At 46.8% G+C, this 23,277-nt stretch overlaps 1 protein-coding gene across 1 annotated transcript in view; it reads right to left on the bottom strand.

Moving 5' to 3' along the window:
* Positions 1-12,304, bottom strand: part of AKR1D1 (aldo-keto reductase family 1 member D1) — a 34,584-nt gene extending 22,280 nt beyond the window's left edge. Inside the window, exon 1 of the mRNA XM_064456838.1 lies at positions 12,043-12,304. Within this exon, the coding sequence (XP_064312908.1) occupies positions 12,043-12,135 (93 nt within the window). The 5' untranslated portion in view covers positions 12,136-12,304. The remainder of the gene's footprint in view (positions 1-12,042) is intronic.
* Positions 12,305-23,277: the final 10,973 nt, after the last annotated feature.

Here is a 23,277-nt window from a genome sequence, read left to right as displayed (position 1 = left end):
CAATTATTTCCTCTATCAATCAATAGCTTGTAAACCTGCTGATTTACCACCACGCATGACAGATTAAACCAGTATCAGTTTCCTTCAGGCCCCATGGTAAATAAAACTGGCAGAAGCACAGGGGGAGCAGACTCAGATTTGCACCTTCACTGAAAGAAAGGAAGAGGCAATTTGGCCCCTTTTCCATTGATGAAGTAGCCAACTGGCCAGTTACCACATTTTATGAGTCTGAAAAAGCAATGTGCTTCATCAGTCCTGCCTGCCTGAAAGGGTCTGCTCTCTTTTTCCTCTGAAACCATGAACTTTTTATTTTTTAATGTTTATTCCAGACATATCCCATTTTGTCAAAAACTATTCTCCCTACCATAGAAAATGTACAGCTTTGGTTTTGCTCATGATTGCATGTGACCAAGCCACAGGAGAATATTTTCTGTGCAGGCATACCCATGAATTTTTCTGTTCCCTCTCAAGTAGAACAGTATTTGCTTAGCAGTGTTAGTGGTCGTCCTACTCATTATTGTCATTTAGTGTTGCATTTCAACTGCCCTCCAATTCTTTTGCTTTTTCTCTAGCATCCTTTTCTGGTCAGCAATTTCCATCAGCTTTCCAGCTGATAAAGAGGGATTCTGGTCACCTCCAAAAGCAAAGCTAACAGAACATATTAGCGGCAGGTCGTCACCTTGCAAAACCATGTGAACAGCTAACATAGGCACTGCTATTATAAATGTATTACCACCGTTACTGTCATTTATTCTTTATTACTGCATACAGCAAAGGAAAACAGTCTGACTTAGGCTCCCAGATTCCGCTTTTTATAGGGTTGCACCAGACTCGGCAGCATGTGAGAGCTGAGGAAGCAGCACTTCAGGGAAGGAGCCATTTACCTTAGTCCTGAGCACCTCACCTGGGTAGTGCAATGGTATCCAGTCTCTCAGCTGGGAGTAATGATCCTGGGAGGAAGAGCTTGAGGTGTTGGGAGAGACAGGGACATCTCCTGGAAAAAACTGAACGTAGCTGCAGCTGAATTACACAAGAGATCCAAACTGTGGGCTAAGCACTCCAGTCCTAACCTATAATTTAAGATGTGGAGCTGCTGTTTAGGAATCTTAGTCAGCTAAATACAGGAAGGAGAAAGTAGGTACATTCCTGGGCTCAGAGCCTCCTTTGCCAGAGCTCGGCACTCGCACACAGATTCTTATGCAAGTTTCTAGAAGCCCAATTGCTTATTTCCATTTGCCTGTTTTCCGGACAAACTGGCAAAGAGGATTGGCTTAAGATGTTAAGAACAGAGCATAGAAAACATGTGTACTGAAGGCATTACAGGAAAGCACAGGTTGAGTTTACAAAGCCAGAGGATATGAGCCACACAAGGGTACATTCTTAGAATTGTTTAATCTTGTAAAAGAGAAGCTGTACTGTACACCTCTTTCTTGGAAAATGCAACCACCAGCACATCCCTCTCTCTCGTACACAAGAAAGCCTGGCTTTCATCCCCCGGAAGCATTGGCAGCTACCATCCAGGAAGCAAAACCCAGCGAAGGGATCTCTGCAAAAGTAGGTTGAGCTAAGAAGAGAGGCAGAGAGCACAGCTGAGAGCCACGAGTTGCTATGCTGGCCCAGAGCTTTGCTCTATGTCACGCAGTGCGTTGCCTTAGAAAGTAGAGGATAGCAAAGGTGCCCGGAGAAGATGGGGGCAATGGTGATGCTTGCTGCCTCGTGTCGTGCTGGGAATGAACGTGGACAAGGGGTGCCTTTCTCCTCTAGCCTGATGTCCTGTTAATGGCCTGAACCGTGAGGTTTGATTACCCATACAAGAGAAATTAGATTGCATAACTGCAGATTTAGCATTTCTAGAATTCCTGTGACATTGTTATTCTAGGATTTAGCCAAAGCTGTGTTCAGGAAAGCCTTATTATTGTAGCTGGCAGAAGCTGCTGGAGTTATTATTACCACTTGATTGCAGAATCCTCAGTTTTAGGCTGGCCGCAACTTTTCACTCGACACAAATTCACTTAAAGCAAGCCCAAGCTAAAGGGCTGCCATGCCTCTCTGCCGGCAGCTAAAGGATTAAAGCAAACCCAGAAAACCATGTGCATGCCCAGGTGCCATGCTCGCCGTGCCAGCGGGGTGGACGGGGACAGTTTCCTGAAGAGCTGGAGGATAAAATAACCAGCCGGCCAGTCCTGAAAAGCATGGATCTAACTGGAAGGGTGGATGCTATCAGAAGACCTTTCAGACAAGAAACGTGATCCCAGGGATGCGTGCGGTACAAGGGGAAGACAAAGCACCAGCTTGTGCAGTAACAGAGGAGAAAGAAAACGTTGCCAGTAGTGCTTCTACTTCGTTCCCTAGAGTTAAAGGGGAGAGGTTTCTGGCGCCAGTTTGAAGTGTTTGCAAAGGCAGATGTAAAACTTGGGGAATTCCACCACCTAGTTAGCTGAACCAACAAAAGTTGGCTTTGATGAAGCCTAAAGAGGCATTTTCTGCATGGTGTTTTCAAGTTTTGACAAATGTGGCCTCCTAGGTCAACTGAAGAAGTAACCCAGATGTTAACTTCCTGCATGAGCTGTAAGAACATGCTTATGCTGTTCTTCAGAGAGCTGTGGGGAATCAGGGACACACGGGACTGCACAGCCATATTTAATGTAAGGAGTCAGTCAGGGACATTTTAGAAAATGGAGGTTTGTCTGGAAAATGGGGCTCTAAATATTCTTGCCAAAACACATATCTTTCAGTTGTGTTAATTCAGATTACTCGCTTGTAGGGTTTCAGTTTTTCCGCTCTTCAACAATGCCAGTGATTACCTGTCTGTAAAACAATCTTCATAGCTTTTATTTACATAGAAGGGCTTTCCCTGTGGCTCTTGGGCAGGGTTAAAAAATCCAGTATGCTTAAACAGCCAGAGAAAAAGAGAAAAAAACTATTTTTTTTGTTGTTAATGTTTGGCCTTGATATTATTGCATTGGTAACAGCTAGCTTTCTACTTTTTGGAGGAGGGGTGTATTGAAACAGCTAGTGCTTGTCACTGCAGTATGCAGCTATGGAATGGAAAATGTCTGTTTTCTGTTTGATTACTTTTCAAACAACAATCCCTATGACTGGTTTTGGGTAGTGCTACTGTCCTAAAAGTTCATCTGGATTAACCTTATATTAGTTTTGGATCTGGGCTGGTTAAACGCAATTCAACCCTATGTCATAGCCAGACATGTAGCTTTGTGGTGATGTTGGTATCTGATAGCCACCATCCAAAAACTGTAACAAATCCCAGACAATGTTGTCACCTCCTAAATGTCACCTTGCCCTGGGAACATTTTCCTCTGGAGTGCTCCTGCGGTGTCCAAGTCTACATATGTTGGTACCACGTTCGGGAGCCAAGAGATGAGGTGCCAGGTTGGCTGTAAAAGCCAGTCCCTCTGCCTGGATTAGGCAGGCATCACTGCACTGGGGCCAGGTGATTATCTAGCTGTCAACAGTTTCATTAGTGGAAGTCCTCTGCTCTGCAGGGGGATACTTCTCTTGGTCCTGGAGTAGTCTGAAAACATTTTCACTTAGCAGCTGAGATTAGAGCAGCATAGGTTAGAGGTACCATCTTTTTAAGAGGAGTTCTTTTGAAGGCTTATAGTTTAAGGCATGCTCAGGTTTGGAGGGGAGTCATTCTGAGCACTATCTACTCAGAACAAACTGAAAAAATCCACCATTTTCCAGGACCAGCAATTTTGTGGCCATTTCGCTCAGAAGTCCTCCATAAGTTGATCTACTTTGTACCTAGAAAGTTAGTCTTTCATTCACAGTCATCTACAAGGCTGGGCCCGTCCTCATCAGGAATTTAAAATGTTGACTATTTCAGTAAATGCAGCTTTTCATCTGCCACACATGATTAGACACTAATTGTGTTCATAGCTGGAAACACCACAGAAGCTGTTGGCACAAAGTAGAGGTTAGTCATACTATCAATTTGTTTTCTATTAAGCTTCAGGATTCATAGAAATGAAGAACCACAGATATTTCAGCAGACAAGAAACATGGAGGTAAACTAGCATTTCTAAAAATTCAGCAGTGTCTTAGAGCCATGGGTTTTGTGCAAATCAAAGTGATAAGAACAAAGCCTGTGTCCTCAAGAAAATTGCATGCAAGAATTTTTCCTCCAGCTTGACAGAGAGTGATAAGTCATTTTGTCAAATCCAACTTTAAAATCAGTCTTTAATAGTTAAAGTACAGTGCTTACACAAAAGCTAGGAGTTTTTGAGCCTGCCATGTTTCAGAAAAAAGCAGCTACCTTTTCTGTTACCTGTTTTTTTCTAATTAGATGACTTAATTTTCCTTTCTTAATGAGATAAAGATGTGATCTTGTATTTATGCAAGCCAAAAATGTTCCATTGTATAACATGAGATTACAAGGAGCTAGCAGGAATTGAGGCGTCAGGCGGCGGTTGCAGGCAGAGGAGAAGAGGTCATGGCTGAGAACCAAGAAGACAAAGTGTTGAATGTATAGAAATGTAGACAGACTATTCCAGTGGCAGAACAGAAAAGTCATATGGCAGAGGAGAAAAGGAGAATAAACAAACTCTGCTTTTTGTTAGGTGGTAAATATGCCATTCAAGCGTATATAAAAAGGAACCTGTGTCATACAACATTAAGTTTTTAGCAAAAGTCATTCATGAAAGCCGAATTTGTCCAAGACTCTCTAGACTTAGTGAATTCTTCTACTCTGTACCCTCACCTATTTGCTATGAGAAGTCCCATATGTGAAAGCAGTATTTTAAGCGTTCGTCTGTTCATCACTCATCCTCTGGCATACTTGCCATCTCTGTAGCAAACAGCAGGGATGGATTAAGACAATAATACAGCCCAGACCCACTGCAGTTTCTTGAATCATCATGCAGGCTCCTTCTCCTGTATCTTCTTACTCATGGTGCTTTTGATCGTGTTGCCAGTGAGCAGCTGCGCTCCTGCCCAAAAGCCACGTTGTTCTGCTGCCTGCTAAAAGCTGACGCCTGCTACTGCAACTCCTTCAGGCATCTGGGCACTGAATACCAAGAAATTCTGCTTTTATCCGCTCTTGGCAACTGGGTCTTGCCAGTAACTGTGTATTAGTTGAGGAATAAGGAGTAAAATCTGAGAGATTAAGCAACAAGACCATCACTCACCACTAGGATACCAGCCACTGAAGGCAAGGTGTCCCATCTGCGGTCTGCGCAAGTCAAATCGTCTGAGTATGGTTTAGCCCTCCAAACATGAAACTGAGCCATGACTTTGTCAGTGAGTGATCTGGCTACAGATATGGTCTTGGGATAAATATTTTTCAGCATGAAGGCTAGGCTAAGAGTTTACTAACAGGCAGGCAAGGAGCCCTCCAGGATGGGTAGCAGATAGGGCACAGCTCTCTTCCTGGGCTGCAGTAACATATCTCCTTCCCTTCTGCTCTTGCCTCAAGTGTACAGATCTCAGTTTGGGAGTGTGCTTTTAGGAAATCCTCAGAGACCAAGGGAACATAAGGCCACCCTGTGAAACATCTCAGAAATCCCGACCCTGAAAGGCTGCGTGTGGCTATGTGTCAGCCAGCCGTGGCTCCGCTGCTCCAAAGCGCTGCGTGAAGACAAGAAGAATTAGTACCGCATGAGGTAATACCGCTGCTTAAAAAGCAAATGGCTTGAGAAAGCCAGCGGTGGTTACCGAAAGGGACTGTAAAGGGACACAATGTCCTCTGGAAACGCTGGTCAGGGGATATGGCCCAACAACTTTAAAAAAAAAAATTTGATTTGGGAACTTTCTTTGCTTCTTAAGTTCAGGGCATAAATATGAGGCTCTGTAGCCAAATATCCCAGCTGACTCCCCCCAGCTATGTTCAAATCAGTTTCCCAATAGCCTTTTTAGGGAAGAAAAAGACAAAATATCTCCCTGGCCTACATCTGTGGTGATTTCATGTAGGCTCATAAAGATCACTTCATTACAGAGCTAACATCAGACTCAGTACTTGCTGCATTCAAACACATATTGATGTGTAATTGTTCATATTAAAAGGACTGTGGTGTTTTCTTTATATATTAATAGTGTGTTGTGGGAAGTAAGCTAAGGCTGTAAGGACACTTGCATGTTAGAGCAGTTCCTGCTCTTGCCACTGCCTCTCATCTGTTCCAGGAAAATATCTAGAAGCTGAGTGGGAGATTTACCCCAGGAAGAAGGAGGAAGACAGTTGTCTGAGTCAGAGAAGGAGAAATTTGTAGGAGAGAGATCAAGACATGGAAGCCTTTAAGCTTCAACCCTGTCTCCAGAGATCTCAGGTGTCACTCCTGCCTGGGACTTTCAATACACAACCTATTTTGTAGCTTTGGGTCAGGCCAGGCGACTTTCTCTACAAGTCACCTGAAATCATTGCTGTTTCCAGCTGAACACGTTTCAGAAGCCAGTGATGGCCAAGAGGAAAACCGAGGGAATTAAATTGTGTGTAATCCCTCCCCCCTTACTGCAGCTCAGAGATCCAGATCACATCATGGGGAAAAGTCACGTATTACCTCTTTTGACTTAAAAATAGCCTACGGCAGCTCCAAAGGCAGGCAGCCTGCAGCGTTAAGAGTGATTGAAATAGTTTGTGTGCGCACATCCTTGTGCAAGAAACTCACTGGCATAAATGTCCTACGAGAGCACTAGGGGCTGTTAGGCCCATACAATGAAAAGTTACTCTGTTCAGCTTCTAGCTTGGGTGTAAAAAGTAATCCAGGGTGCCAAAATAGTGTTTTTACTTATTTGAAACAGATTTTTTTTTTTTTTACTTGGTCACTCAGATTGGATATGGGAGCCTTGGATGAACTTTTTCTCTCCCTGATTCAAACCAGCAATTTCTTAAACAAAACCCAGACTGTCTGGGCATTCACAAGGGTTACTTTGTGGTAGTTAAGGATTTGGGGAAATGGGTCTCTCACCCTCCTGGCTGGATGCCATACTGAGTTCTTCAGCATCTAAAGCTGTGGGGCTGGTGGGCAGCGCGCTTTCCCTTGGGTAGGGTGCTTCTCCTGCTCCAGCCTGTACGTGTTTCTTCTTGCCTCTCTCTAGCTATCACATACACCCACGATCACATTATTTCCCTGGGGTGTGTGATGTGAATTTAATCCCTGGAGGCAGAGAAGAGGACTGAATCTAGTTTCCCATCGCCCGTGTGGATTCCTTCACCAGCAGGCTATTCAGGGAAAGGCAACTGCTACCTCTAACTGCTTTAATAATCCTTTGATTCCTCAGCTTGTACTGCCAGTGCCCAAAATGAAATGCTTTGCCATTTGTTTTGCCTGAAAATATTCCACAAAACTGCTTCCAATTTATGAATGGATTTGGCTACCTCAGAACCTCATTTTTAGCAAAGTTGCAACTTGCCAAAAACCCTCACCCAGTGCTATTCTTGAGCGCTTTGCCCAATCTTATGTTTCAGAAGCAGTGCCTGTGTACAGCGTGGTTGCTACAACCTTCCTCCAAGCCCTCTCCTCCCTCAGTCAAAACAGGAAGGTAGGAGAGGAGCTGTGGCTAAAGCCCCTTGACCTTCCAGGGAGGCAGCGAGTATTTATGTGGAGGTACTGGGCTGACTATCTTAGCTGTGTTGCCAGGGATGAGTTATAAAGCAAAGCGAGCGTAAGTGCAGTTTTCACGAGGCATAGGATTTCCAGGATTTAGGAGTGTTTTTAGCACCTTTACCCTCTGAGCCTGCTCATCCCTGCACCTCACCCGCTTCCAGGCGGGTACCAGTGCCACTCACTGGGCTGCGCTGGGAACTGAGCATCGGTAAGGGAGGTGGCAGGAGCTGGGGCGGGGGGGGGGCTGATCCACTCTGCTGTGGCACACAGCCGTGCCATAGGCTCATCAAGGGGACCATCCTCCTCCACCCTCCCCATGGGTCTGCCCTCTCTCTCCTCCTCCCACCATCTATTTAATACCCCAGAGAACTAGGTCAACGGCTCAGGGGCCATGGGGGAGGGAAAGCTGGACCCGGCACATCTGCTGGAGCCTTGGCAGAGCCACTTGTGCACATGCAGGGCTTTGCCAGAAGGATCCACGGAGCCAGGCAGAGGCAGAATTTGCCTCAAATTTTAAAGTTGTCTGGAGGACCTTAGTAGTCCAGATTCACTGCTCCCACTGTGGTTCCCTCCCAGACCCAGGAGTGAGGGGATATTTGGGGAATGGAAGAGAGAATAGGGGAAGGAGTCAGTGACTGACATTTTTTGCTTAGGTCCATCCTTGCTAGGACAAGCAGCCTAGCTTACATAAGCAAGACTCTGATACAACTTACACATTTCCTTCCCTGTGTGAAGGAGAACACAAAACTAACTTCAAAACACTGAAATCTGCACCAAAAAGCAAGCTAAGATTTTTAACTATACGGTTAAAACCTTCCCTTAAAAATAAGGATAGGAAACACCAATTAAAGCAGCAAAAATTATTTCTAAGTACTTTTTTTGATAAATAGCCCTAATTTATCATTAATTCCATGATCCTGTGAAGACTCCTTTCTTGCTGCTAGCAGATGAGCAAATGGATTCATTGCACTTTCCTGCTGCGCTAAGCGAATAAAGCAAAAAAAAACCCCTAACATTGCAATACCAGTGTTTTCAGTCTCAATGAATTAGCTGAATTCGTGTCATCCTGACCTGTATCCAGTCACAAGAAGAGCTCTCTTACACCTGGGGGGGAACGAGCATTCGATAAAATTAATCTGATTAGGAGATAAAGCTTTTCCACAGTGGTCCAGCTCTGCTCCAGTTGAGTGATGTGCTTCGTTGAGTCAGTAAACTTGTACGCAGGACCAAATTTCAGTCAACAGATTTATTTTTTCTTTGGTGTTTCACAGCTGGAGAAGTATGACTTATCTCCCAAAGTCGTCTTTCGGAGAACAATTAAGTTATTTAAGACGAGCAAGGCAAGCTGCTGATACATTTCAGTTCTGAAGGCACTGCTGTGCAGTTTATCCAGACAAAGCCCGAAACATGAAAGCTGGCCTCCTGCCTCTGTTTTCTTGTAACCGACCATCAGAGAAGCAGATCTCCCTGCATCGTGGCTAACTAGATCTGCCTGGTTTGCTTAACCAGCGAGTGCATTCCTGCACTTCAGGAAGAACACTCTGGGCTCATTATGAGCTACTGGGCTATAGCGCGAGATTGAGAAAACAGATTTATTTTGGACAAGCTTCTCTGACATGGAGGTGCCAGGGTGAATAACCTTTGGAAAAAAAAAAAATCTGCATCCAAGAGCAATTTGAACAATCTGACGGATGGCTCTGTATTTTATATCAAAGCACAAAATGACTACAAGTCACAGAGATCCGACTTGTGAGCAGAAATAGTGTGCTGGGGATGGCAGGCGCTGTTGCTACCACCAGCTGCCTGCCCCCATCGCTGGAGAATAGATGGCTCAGATGCTGCTTCTTAAGCAATTCAGCTACAAAAGGCTACAGCTAAGCATTTTAAGGGAAACATGTCAGTGCTAGTTTATAGCCTCGCTTGTTAAGATAAACCTTGAAATGGTCCCGAGTTGCCACAAAGTCTTTTGGCTCTCGGGGCGGGAGGAACAGGACAAAAAATCTTGCCAGGCATCGCGGTGGAAGTCACGCCAGGCACAAGTCAGCACTTGGCACAGCAGCTTGTCCCAGCTAAGTGGCACTTCGCTGCCACGGCAAGGTGTTGACAGAAGCACCGCTGTCCTCTTATCAGCAAAGCAGGCGTTTTGAGAAGGACAAGCTTTAAGCTGTGACTTATTTAAACATCCTGCCCCATCGCTGACCAGTAGCTGCAAACAATTCTGCAACAAATCCCGTAGCATCCCGCTACCGCGTTTTCCCAGCCGCCCTCCTCCGTGACAAGTTCCCCGACTCAAACGCGCAGTCCTAATCCTAGCGTAAAGCTTCAGCCCAGCTCCTCCAGATAAACATAACTGTTTCACCTGGTCTTCTGTGAAAATGAGACCTTTGTAAATGCCTTATCAAGTGCTGCTTTCTCTGCTTCTTCTCAGCTCCTCCTCCCACCCATAACTTTCTAAGATGTTTATCACATAAAAAGAGAAAGACAGCTCAGAAAATCAAACTCCTACAAACGTGGGGGGAGGAAGAATGGGTGGTTGGGTATGTGCACCCATCCCCACTGAGGGTGCAGTTGCACAGCAGCTTCAATCGCTCTAAATTGGAGTTACTATAGCAATGCCCTGCCTGCATCATCCTGTCGTCCCCCCCCACTTCTGTCAGCAGAAAACAAAGGAGGTACATGCGAAAAGCAAAAAGCCACTCTCCAGGGCTGATTCAGCTGGAAACCAGCCCTACCTAAAAATGAATCATTTTTGCTAGATGAGCTCCATACAAAGGCTCACCGTCCACCTCGACGCGCGGAAGGGCAAAGGAGGCGGCAGGATTTTGCAGGGCTGGGGAAGAAGTAGCAGGACCGTTGCCATTGCTGATTTTGGGACATTCGAACTTCTGCAGAACGAACTCTTAGCAGGGTTAGAGCATTGCCAAGAAGCTGCCTCCAAAGGGGGAATCTCATTTGCGTCCCATCTCAGCCCCAGCAGGTTACCTGCTGCTCTGAGCCCCCTGCCCGAGCCTGGCTAATGCCACAGCATCGGGCCATGGCTCATCTGGGCTGCAGGCAGGAAGCTCAGAGCAAGGCAGGAGCACCCCTTCTGCCTGCAGCCTCGTTTTTCTCATCTTAAAACTACTGTTAAAATTGCAACCCGAGGGTTGGGGGCTTCATACACAGGTCTGGAAAGGGACACTTCAAGTTTGCTCAAGCTATTTTGTCACTGAATTATGTAATGTTCTGCTTTGCTACATTAAAATTCCTGTTAGAGAGCTTATTTTGTTTCACTAACCATTATTCAAAAAACGCACTAGCTGAAAATATCTCCAGAAACTCCAGTGATGTGGAGGACCATGCCCAGCCTCTGAAATTGTAGACTCCCACTAATTCTTCCCACGTTAACCAGCATTGTTAACCTGGGAGATCTGCAGCCCTGTGGATTTATATATTTTTTATATTTTTTTTTTTACACCCTTTCTGCATCACTCATGCACTGCCTGCAGCAGTGTTTATTGAAGATCTTCAACGCTGTTATCAATATACCATAGCACAATTACTGGTTGTTAAATAGCTTTAATCGAGAGTTTTCTCTAAAAAGGTATTTTTAAATACCTTGCGGTGTGTGGAGCCGTACACACAACATTGCATCTCAACCCTGATAGTATTACACAAGAAGGGTTCTGGCCACAGTATCTCTTTTCCTACTCTTCAAACTAACAAACAAACAAACAAAAAAAAGAACTGCTGAAAGATCGGGCAGTTTAGGAGAGCGAAAGGCAGCAGCCAGCGAGTCGCCTTTGTGCTCCCAGGCGCGCAGAGGGAAGAAGCATCAGGTGTGTTTCCAGAGCCTCGGCAGAGCCGAGCCAGCAGCAGCTGGATGGGGTGCTCGTCCGAGACACGCAAAACCGAAGGATGCGGGATGTTTGGGAGCGTTTTGGGCGCTGGCGCTCAGCTGCGGGAGCCGCAGGACTCAGGATGCAGGAATTTGGGTCTTTGTTTCAGGAACATTCCTTGGAAAGTACCGGAGCGAGCTGCAAGATGGTCCGAAATCCCTCATATCTTATCAGCGCCCGGCGCAGGAGGGGCAGCGGGGCCGGCGGCACCGTCCCCCCCGCCGGCTCCGCGCTCCTCGGGACCGCGGGCTCCGCACCGCCGGCGCTCGCCGGCTCCCGCATCCCGTCCCGGTGCCGCCGGCGGCCCCGGGGGTCGCACCGCCCCGACCCCCAGCCCCCGGGGCAGCGGCACAGCCGCCCCCCGGCCCCCCTCCCGTGCGTCCCCCGGCGCGGAGCTGGGAGAGAGTTTTTTTTTTTTTCCTTTTTCCCCATCTTTTCCGCCTTTGCGCGCCGCGCACCGCTCACGGGAGAGCTCGGGCTTTAACTTTGCACGGGGAAAGGAGCGGGAAATAGGCGGGTAGCCCCGGTTCGGGGGGTCTGCAGCGAGGGCGGCCGCCACCTGTCCCCGGCGGCGGAGCGGGGCGTCCCGGCACCCCCGGACTTACTTTCTGGGGGTCGGCGTAGGTGCCCAGCCCCAGCAGCGGGATGCTGTTCCCGTCGTTCAGCGGGACACGGTGGCTCTCGGCGGTCAGGTTCATAGTGCCGGCAGGTAGGGCCGCCCCGAGCCCGGGGCTGCCTCCGCAGGGGCGGGAGCCGCGGCTCCGCAGCCAACCGCGGCCCCTGCGCACCGGCACCCACCCACCCACCGACCGACCGACCGACCGGATCGACCGACGGCGCCGATCGACCGACCGATCGACCTTGGTACGAACTGCCCGCTCCCGCCGGCGGGGATTGCCTTTTTGGGGGGCTGAGCCACGTGTGCCCGTGGCAGCCCTGCACCGCGCCCCGCCGCGCACCGCCCCGCGCCCCGCCCCGCCGCGGCCCCGCGGCCACCGGCAGCCCCCGCGCACCGCCCCACGGACCCCCGCGCACCGCACTGCCCCGTGCCGGCCCCCACGGACCCCCACGCCGGCCCCTCCGAGCCCTGCTGCGACCCTCGCGGGGTTACTCGGGCAGAAGCTGCGCGGAGGGCGAAGGCTGCTTCATCTGAACGTCGAGGCGGGCCGGTGGGCCTCCTGCACCTCGCGGGACCGGGGGGAGCCCCTCGGGGCCGCCCTGCCCGGAGCCGCCGGCGGAGGGGTCCATCCCTTGCCTGGCGGGGTGTCTGCCGTGCCCTCCCACCTTCCCCCCCCCAGTAGCAGAGCACGGGCTCCCCAGGCTTTGGGGTGACAGATCTTGGAAGTTTTCCCACAGAGGTGTAAAGCCCTCTTGTTAAAACCACAAATTCGGGGTTACCGAGGACACTGCGTGTCCTCCGGGGGCAGTTTCCACCTCTCCTTTCCAAAGGCTACAGGCCACAGGTTGAAAACCACTGCTGTCCGGGCAAGGAAGGAATGAAGAAAATCCCAGACAGCACACTGCTGAATAGTTCGTCTGCCTCAGCATGAGTCCCAAATTACAGTGAATGGGCTCAAGTTCCTCATGGTCTGGTTCTGCTCCGCTGCGGAAAAAATGTATTTCCTATCACTGATAGCCCAAAAGGGGACAATTTTATGAAATAAAATGTCCTTTATGAAATTCAGCCCATGGCTCTTACTGTCCTTTCTGACCCTCATGAAACACTCAGGGCTATGCCTTTACATCGCTCTGTGGAGATGTGCCCTGTCCCGAGCCAGCTACTTCACGTCCTGCAGTGGTGTCTGTGCTGAGTTGTCCCCATTTGATTTTGAAGTACATATGTCTTCCTAGATCAATGTGAAATTAAGCCCTCGGAGAACATTATTCCTCAGCCATAACAATGTCTTTTGCCCGGCAGATTATTTTATCTCCTCTAATACCCCACTTATCTTTCTATGCCTGGTAGTAGTTTAGCACATTACGCAATTCCAAGAGGGGTTAATGGATGCACCGTGATAAGTTATATTTGCAGGGTTCTTGAAATCAATAGGTGTGTGCTAGTTTGCATTTGGGGAAAGGGTTAGCACTGTTAAGGCTGGGGACCTACCTGGAGAACATCCTACCAAGAGACCCTTTTAGCATTACAGGTTAGATACCTGCAAGCGTCTCCAGCAAAGATGGAAGAATTGCCACTTTTACTGGTAGGAATGTGCCAAGCAGCTCATAACTAAGCGCAAGCCTATTTGATCCTTGCCCAGAAATTCCTAGATAGCCAGAACATGCTGCAGGACAAAGGTAGCATGCTGTGGTGTAAAATGCTCCTTGGGAGGAGGGCTGAGTGTGGCAGAAGCTTTCCCTGCCAGCCTGTGCTTTACCTGGACAACACAATGCAAAGAACTAGCTGTAAGGTGACTGGGTTCTCATCTGAGGTGGGGGAGCTGGGGCAAACCACAGCCTGGTTGCATTTACTGTGGGTAGCCTAGACCTGCTAGACCCCGTCCACATGTTATTGTGAGCTGTGGGTACCTGTGGGTGCAGGTATTTACCTATGATGAGGAGGAAGGGAACCCAGTGGCCTCCTCTATGCCTCCCTGTTGTTCCCATGTAACTGGCTACCACTTTCTTGCTACAGGAGAAGCTCCTACCTCCTCTCTCCACGCCAACCGTGTCTGAGCACACTGTGTGTTTGTAGTAGGACAAGTCGATGCCAGCATGTGGAACAGACAGCCACATCTCTGAGCTATAGCCCTCGTTCTGCAGTATTTCCAACAGAGGAGCAGAAGCATGGAGAGAGCTGGAAATGGGGTGAGTAGAGAAGAGTCTGATGTGGCAGAGGTCGTTCAGAGACCTCCCCATTTCCAGCCCCGTACTAGTATCCCATGAAGAGGCCCCGCTCCCAAGTGGTTAATTCCTACCCCCAAGCTCCCACACTCCAAATCCACCCCAGAACCCACTTTTCCGTAATTCCTCCTAATCCAGCAATTTGCAGGGGACAATTCAGCATCTTGAGGGGGGTTTTACGGCACAGCTTGCTCATTTGCTTCAGACTCGGAGCACATCCAGCTTGCTCATGTGCTCTGGCATCAGAGCAGTGCATGCCCAGAGCTGCGTGTGGTCCCGAGCTAAGCAAAGCATGACTGTGCCTGCAGTCCCTGTCCTGGGCAAGTAAGCAAGTGTAAGGAGTCTCTCTGGCAGGACTACGCCAGGCTGATACACGATAGCCCTCAACAACAACTGGGAAAGAAGGCTTGGCGGATTTGCCATAATTCACAGAAAAGGGAGCTTGGGCAGGAGGAGAACTCCTGCTTCTAGGAACAGCTGGGCAAAGCGGTCGGTCGCCAGGCGAGGCAAGCCAGGCAGCCTCAGGCACCCCTGCTTTGCTACAGGCACGAGACCCTGGCATTCGGCAGGGTCAGGGCAACAGACAGTGGTGTGGTCACAGGCAAAAGTCACCTCTCTTCTAGATTCACTGCTCGACTGGTCCTTATAAAATAAAGCAAATGTGCTTGTCAGAGAAATTGGAGTGAGGCAGAGGGTTTTACAAGTCCTTCCCCCCACTCCTGTGCCTTAACTGACAGCAAATAGCATGAACGCTTTTTACACATGCGACTTTTGAATTCCCATAGCAGCTCTCGCTCTCTACCCTACTGTTTTAATAACTTTGCAGATTTTATATTAAACCCCAGAAAACAGACAGGAAAATTCATTTTTTCCCCATTTACATCTGAGTTACTAACTTGAAATAGCCTTATTTCATAGAAGCTAGAAATACTAGCGGGTTTTGAGCTGACGATGAATATCCTTTAAATAACAAAGGAAGCCGAATAATGCAGCTCGGAGGCTGTTGCGTATAATTCTTGTTGGTAACAGTTTCTGCTAGCTGTTCAGGGGAGTACAGTTCTTGGTTTCAGAGCTCAAATGACTTAACCAGACTTTTTACGAGGACACGGTATCTAGCAAACTCCAACTGCAAAACAATGCAAGTTTCTAGACGCAAAGCTTTGGCTGCTGGTTGTTGTTGATCAGCAACTATTCAGGAGCTTTTATAAAATGCAGATGTGATCTCAGTTCTTTCTCTAGGAAACAAAAACAATGAGGTTTCAGCCTGGCCTTACTAGCAAGTAATGAGAATTACCATCCTATCAACACAAGTTCGCTGTCTCTAGCAAAACTTGTAAAGCACACGAAAACACCTTCAAAAGCAGCTAAGGTAGGTTCACAATTACTGGGTCAATGGCATAGAGTTTTATAGCCACATTAGTCATCTCAGACAAGTAAAGAGTAGGCGTTTGAAAAGCAGCCTTTTATACTCAAATGTGGTTTTTTTCCCCCCTGTATACACACACAAACAAAATAGATTAAAAATATAAAGAGAAATTAGATATAAGTTTTTACAGGAAAAGTAGATCGAGTTTCTTACTGTCAAAACCTGCGGAATTCTCAGGTAAAGAAAGTGCTTAACGGCCTCCTTACCTGAACAAAACTTGTCAGCAACCTTTTGAAGTAAAGAGGTCACCCTTTTACTCATTTTATCTCAGATTGCTGGCTATCCTGGGAACAGGAGAAAATGTGTGAGGCCTTTAAATACTGCATGCCCGGTTCTTGGAAGGTAAAAGATGGGAATGAGAAGGAGTTGTTGATTGGGAAGCACTGCCCTTGTCATCTTCTAGGCTTCATGTTTTCTCTGAGATTTGTGGGTTGCTCCCTTTTTTGTGGTTTTGTTTTTCTTTGGGTTTTTTTGGTTTGTTTGTTGTTTTTTTTAAAGCAAGCTGTTGTTTTGGACAAGGGAAGATGTTAAAAATAGTATTCTCCTCGATCTTGTAAATCTGTGTGTGTTTACACATCGTAGATTAGATTAGTGCGATTGTAAAGGCAGGTGACCTGTAATGCCTAAAAAATAGCTTTTTCAAAAAGGAAAATAGGAAATACTTTTATAATACATATATTTATTAGATAAAATGTGCACGTTGCTACATTGTTTCTATTTTCTGTATGAGCCACTCTCTACTCTATGTGTAATTATCTCCTAGAACGCATACCCTGCATGTGTTTTTAGTTAAAATTTCTTAAAACACGGTCTTAAAGTCTGCATATTTTCAGCCTAGTCCTTTAATAACGCACATAAACTAGCATGTGTCCATTGTGCATGCGGAATATCTATTTATAATAAATATTTTCAACTATTTAGTTTAGAGGTTTTGGTAGCATGTGTCATGACTAATATATCTTTTCCTTTTTTACGATTAAATATGATAAAATAATACATATCAAGTAAAACTTCGTTTTGCTTTTTAACTCTAAGAAATAAGGTCTGTGTAGTGTTTTGTAGGGGGACTATAAATGAATGAGGTTTTTTTCTTGCTGCTCTTTTCAGTGTGGAAACAAACGGTATAAACTGAGCTGCACAACACTTATTCCCTGGAAAAAAAATGTTGTAGCGTCTTCTTACTCTTGATTCTCAGATTCCAATAATCATCACGTATGTCATGGTGTAGCTCTCAAGGGCACCCAGTAAGATGAGTGGTACCTTATATTGCCTGCGTGATTACCTCCCTTAGTAGCCCAGGGGTTTCTGATATGGAAGAGTTCCTCATCTTTTCCCTTTGATCATGTTTGTTGCACAATGTGGCTGATCACAGCCAGGATAACAGCCTGGGCTTTGTTGTGAAGTGCGATATAATAGTCCTTCTTAGCAGTTTCTATGCAACACTTTTCCCCTGGCTCCCACTGGTGCATGTAAACTACAAACAATGAAACACTTAAGGGACATGCTTCTATTTATTTAAACAATTTTTATGTCTGCTAAGGGCTTCTCTTGGTAAGTCCTTCTTTGAAGGCCCAAAGTTTGCTTTCAGATTGTATCTGACTTACAGCTTGGTGGTAATGGGGGTATAATATATATGTGAACTTTTAGTGAAACTCTTTGCTGCAAGATCCACAAAGCAGTACCTGACCTCCAAAGGCCTCATCTGGCCCCATTTTTCCAGCACTGGTACAGCACTTCTGCTGGATCCTTAAGGAGAACATGAGAACAGGGAGAAAAATGTGCCTACCGCTTGCGCATGCAGTGAGAATTAGGAAAATACTTGACGGCTGGGTCACTTATCCCTTCTGGTTCACATAAATGCTCTGTGGCTACAGCTGCGATAAAAGGGAAATTCCTAGGTATCTTTGACACTGTTCCATTGCTCCTAGTAACACTGGAAAAGTCAGGCCACTGCTGGGCTTTGATCGCTCCTAGGGTACAGAAGGAATGCCAGCAGCTGCTCCGGATTATCCTCCCACCACTTCCAGCAGCCACGGAGCTGCGCTCGCACCACGGCAAGGCACAGGGGCTTCCCCAAGGGCTGGCCCAGTGATGGCCGTCCTGGTCCATCCCTGTCCCCCTGATGCCTGGGAGCAGGCGCAGGGCCCAGGGCTGCTGTGCCACCTCGAACGCATGCTGCTGCAGCCCTTGCGCCAGGTGCAGTGGGGTGCCGTAGGGTGCTCTGCCAGGGCGGGTGGTTGTACAAATAGTGAGCGTCTGCTCAGCAGTTTAACCCCCCCTCTTGTTTGGATTATAGTAGCCAAACGCGTCTGTGGTGTGTGCTGTACCAGAGCCAGCAGCCACATGGGAGACCTTGCTGTCTCCGCAGCCAAGGGAGAGGAGAAGCAGCAAAATCTGACAACATGAGAGCCAAAATGAGCTGGGCTGTTGAGACACCGCCACCGTGTTTCCTATGACACAACAGGAGGGCAGCCAGCACCAGCAGTACAGCCCCTAAAATGTGCCCTTTTTCCCACTGGGGCCCATTTCAGGTGCTGAGTGGCTCTGTTAGTCTTCAGGGAGTCCTACTGATGGGCTGAAATGCCCTGTGGTGGACCAGGAGCTCCGTTGGAGGATCAGGAGCTGTTGGGAGAAGGAAAGAGATACTCTGTTTGAAAAGGTAATCCTCCTAATCCTTTAGAGAAGTCATCCTCTAGCCCTTCATCAGTGTCATTTACACAGGCACTGTCTCATGAGCCTGACATCTTTTGGGCACTGTCTTCATGCTTGAGTTCAGTGTTAGCAGAGCTTGCAATGAATCAAGCCTGAAAACGGCTTATTTTTTCCCCCAATCTGTTTACTGATGTTATCACTTTCTTATAGCAACAGTATCTCAGTTTCTGCTCCAGACTGTCTCTGGTATGGCACATGCACAAGCCTGGAGCTTGTTAGCACTGTCTCTCAGATACCCAGGCAAAGGTCAGTAGCTGCATGGCGGCCTCTGGATTTCTCAGATACTGACCCTTGTCATTTGGGGAGGCATTAACCTTTGGCCCTGAGTAAGTGTCCTCATATCTCACCTCATTTAGTCTGGCCTGTTATTTGATCCTGTCCAATATAAAGCCCTTTCCTTCGGCATCCGGCAAATCTAAGCTCTGTCTTGGTGATTTCCAGTATGCCATCCACCTGATGCTTGTGGAAAACCCCATGCATTGTGCCCAGCTCTGAATAAGCGGTGGCAGAAGGGGCAGCCCAAGAAGAGGTGGCTATACATTCACAGCCCCTATCCCTTACAAATGTAAGGGGGACTTGCAATACACCACTGACACTGGTGGCTCCGTCCGTGTCAGCTCTCTTCCTCACACAAAATAGGGATAGCCACCACAGGAAGATGCTGATACTGCCCATGTTGTGCAACTAAGGTGTTTTTGGGGTTTGATGGTTGTTTGGGTTCTTTTCCTCCTGATTTGGTGTGAGTGACTCACTGAGAGGGCCGAGCCCCTGTGCAAGTCCCTTACTTCAAATCAGACTCTTGAGACAGAGGAAGAAGCACCACCAGATCTCAGCATGTTCCAAAAATGTGAGATTTCTCATCTCCTTTTAATACTGAGCTTGGCCAAGCTTACCTTACCTCAGTATACCACCACTCTTTCAGCCGCCTCTCATGTTCACCTGACATGTAACCTCACAGGGCTCCCTTGGGCCCACCTCAGGGCTACCCAGGAGGTCATCTTAGTTCAGCTCTAATAAGCCATCATTTTGCTTCCTTGCACTGCATAACCAGCCTTTTTCTGTGTTACCATCTTTAAGAGCCTCGCTAACACATTGTTTCTTTCCTTGCCTCCAGCAACAAGCACACACCTCTGACTAATTGCAACAGAGCAGCACCAGCGCCTTCTTGCAGTTGGGGTTGGGGTAGCGTGCAAAACGCACAGCTTTTTGTTTTCCACAGCACCTAGCAAATGGTCTTGAGATAAAATAGCAGGGAACAGGCACTTGCAGCTTCTTTCAGCTATCTTGCACTGTTCAAAAGGGTGAAAGCAACACAGGCTTGGAGATGAGGGTCCTAAAATGGCCAGTCCCCACTGATCGCACCACTTCCAGCTTCAAGTCCCTACCGGGGAGGCTTTTCCTTGGAAATACATCTTACTTGGGCCAGAGCCAATGTTAGGAGGAGGAAACTATTAGCTTGTAAAGAGAGCCCCGCAGGTAAAGTCTAACAGCCTGCTGGTTTCTTTGCTTGCAGGTATTTCCTGTGGTTGCTTTGAAAACAGAAGTTATTGTGGGTTTTGCTTGTGCCACCTGCTAGTGGGCAATGCTCTCTGTACACAGGAACAGGGAATTTAGAAGAGCAGGCTTTAAAGCATCCCACTGATGCATTTCAGCCTACCTGCACGCTTTTAAAGTGTGCCAGAGTGCTTTAGAAGGCCAGATAAACTCGTTTTTGCAAGCGTTAGACATTTTCCTGGAGCTGGCATGCTGGAAGGGGAGCATCTTGGTAGCCAGGGAGGAGAGCAGGGCTGGCGGGGGCAAAGCAGTGCTGCCAAAGGACATGAAGTCCCACTTGAGTGTCTGTGCTTTACGAACAGAGGTTTTATCAGGGCTGGCAGGACGTACCTCTGTGTTTGACTCTTCATTCCACTTTTAGTACTAAGGCGCTGCATGCTGACCACAGGTGTTTTTTCCCTCTCAGTACCCTCTCAATTTGCAATGGCCATTCTTTTTGTCTGCTTTGCTGTGGAGGTAAAACATTTCTTTTTTCATCATCCACTTTTCCTACATTGCCACTGAATTTTTGATGTTCACATGTACATTGGCAGATTGGAAAATCTCCTGATGTATTGTGAAACACGCTTATCATATTCTGCCAAGCTCTACCAGCCTAACACTTGCCTTCCATACCACCTTGCCCATTTGAACCTCATTGTCAGATTTATTCAAACTTATGCCCGAATGGCTGCCTTTTATAAAAGGCCTGTTCTTCTACCCTACCACTTTCCCATGCCTCATGTCATCATGTGCAATGAGGCACCATGATGTTAAACCTCCTCTCTCCGAGGCATTGTGCAGCATCTCTGCAAATCAAATGGTAGCGATCCAATTTGGGATTAGGAAATGGAGGCAGATGAACAATTCCCCGTTTGCATTAAGACTGGAAGAACAGTCAGGGCAGAGCGCGGGCTAGAACCCAGAATAAGTCATGGGGCTGCCTGTCCTAACAAGAAAGGGGAGCTTGCAGCAACCTCTTTTTCTGGGATGATTTATTAAATCTTCTGTAATTAGTTCAGTAAACAGTAAAAAAAAAAAAAAAAAGGTGGGAAACAAAGGACAAAACGTTCTCTTCCAGCTTCCATAGGCTACTTGGTATGTCTCATAGCCATAAGGGATTAATGGTGGCCCTAGGGTAGGATTGTACCATAAAACTTTTACTAAATGTTTTAAAAACAGTTAAAGAGACATTACCAATTTGAGCTTTCTAAAGTTTTGAAAAGTAAATTTTTTCTATTGTTGTCGAAGCACATTTGAAGTGCTAGATCCTGAACTTCTTAATAATTTAAAAAACATAGCTACGTATGCTTTGCTGATGCTCCCCCTGTACTCTGACAGCAATTCATCTAGTTATGCACAGTACTGTTGTGGACAGACAACAAATAAAATGCTCCAAAGTGGAAAATAATTTTTCCTAGCTTCTTTCCTTTACAGAAGTATTTTAAATCTTACCTGTTGCCTCAGTAACTGACATTCTAGACAGGAGGGTTTGGGATCTCCTACCAATCTGATGATTTCTCTTTCAGATGGGCCTTCCTGAAAACTATCAAGTCTCCAAACTGAGAAATGAGAAAATACTTTATGAGTGTAATAATAATTATTAGATAGTCCATATGTCTGAATATCTTGAAAATTGGCTTTTATGGAAAACTAAGCTGCCATTTCAGGTATATTGTTCTGCTTATCACACACATGGATGTAAAACTTTTTTTTTTAATAGAAAGCATTCAGCCTGGATTGTCGAGGAACAAGCAGCCCTGTGAAAGGAAAAGGCTCTGCAGGGCCCAGTGTTTAGGGTAGAAAGGAGACAAGTGGATGTAGATGCAGTCAGTCACAGTTGGCTTTCGTAGGTAATGATGTACTTGCAGCAGTATGAGAAATATGCAGAGGAACTACAGGAAAACATTGATGCTGGGCATAGGATTTGCCTTGAGTTTCTTGTAGCATGGGCCAGGAGACAGAGTGGGAATAAAAGACTGGAGACTGCCAGAGCCCTGTGCTCTACTTATCTTTGTAAGGTGCAAACCTATGCCTTGGGATATAAACTTGGAAATAAAATGAGTAAGTACGCCTTGGTACCTGGAATATAAACTTGGAAGTGAAATAAGAGGTTACAGTGTCCACTCAATGTGGAATAAGTTAAGGTAAGGAACAGCTTTTTAGAGTAGATAACTTTGTTGTGATATTTTCCTTCACGTTTTGATTTTGAAACAGAAATTACTTTTGTTGGGATCAATCAAAATAAAAAGTGTGCATGCTCGTTTAACTGTCTCCTGTCTCTCCAGGAAGCAGTTGATTAAAGTCCACTCTTTATTCCCTGCTTATGCTTGTTCCTTGCCAGATCCACACATGTCTCTCTACTTCTAAATTCCTTTGCAGTTGTTACTGTGATTAAAACTCCAGGATCCTAGAAAGGAGCCTGTCAGGGCAGCTCTCGGTCTCCTGTAGCATCCTCTGAAGGACAAAAGCATCTCCTTGGTACCAAGAGTCCAGTGGACATGGTTTACCTCTGCCTGTGAAAGGACAGCAAAGGCTGGGGCAGCAACACCTTGCCCCTCCTGCCCAGACTGTTTATAGGATGCTCTCGGTGCCCCTCCTCAGCCCTGCAGATTGCAGAAGGTGGACACCTCCCTGCAACATGCCTGGTGATCTCTTGCACGCTTGCGGGGCTGATTCATGCCTCGGGGAGCCAGCAAGGCTGGGGGTGAGTGAGCCTTGGCACTCCATCACTGCCTGGTCTCACAGCTCATTGTTCGCCCGCAGCTGGGACCCAACAGACCTTTTTTTCCGGCTCTGTTTTGTATAAATCCATGTCGTTGTAGCACTTCATCTAATGTGATTAACACGCATGGTTTTTCTCTGCTCTTTCCCCTGAGGAAGGAAGGGGGAGACTAGTGTGGGCAGTGCAGTATTTCTGCTTCAGTCTGGTTATTTTAGAAACAAACTTAAAAACATATGTTCATTTATGTGACAGAGACAAGGTCGAAGAGATAGGCCTGGAAAGTAGAGCTGAAACCTCCCTCAGAGCTGGGCTGTGTTCAGGGATCCTGTTACATGGAGTTTATTGCTGGCTGGTATTGAAATTCACTATAACCTGCCCCATCATTGTATTTTTAATGATCCCTTTCTTTTAGAAATCTCTTCATTTTGTCTCCTTCTCCTTTGTTCACTTCTTTCATTTGTTGTTCCTTCCAGGGCAATTTCATTTTTGGAAATACCCTGTTCTGCAGAACTTATCGTACTTACTATAGAAACACATTTGTACAAATATTGATAGTCCCAATTTTCTCCTTATCTAGATCCTTGCTGTGTTGCATGTTGTGCC

Source organism: Phalacrocorax carbo, chromosome 1 (genome assembly GCF_963921805.1).
Source record: "Phalacrocorax carbo chromosome 1, bPhaCar2.1, whole genome shotgun sequence".
Classification (NCBI taxonomy): domain Eukaryota; kingdom Metazoa; phylum Chordata; class Aves; order Suliformes; family Phalacrocoracidae; genus Phalacrocorax; species Phalacrocorax carbo.
The sequence above is the reverse complement of the archived record's forward strand: the minus strand, read 5'-3'. Positions and strand labels throughout refer to the sequence as shown.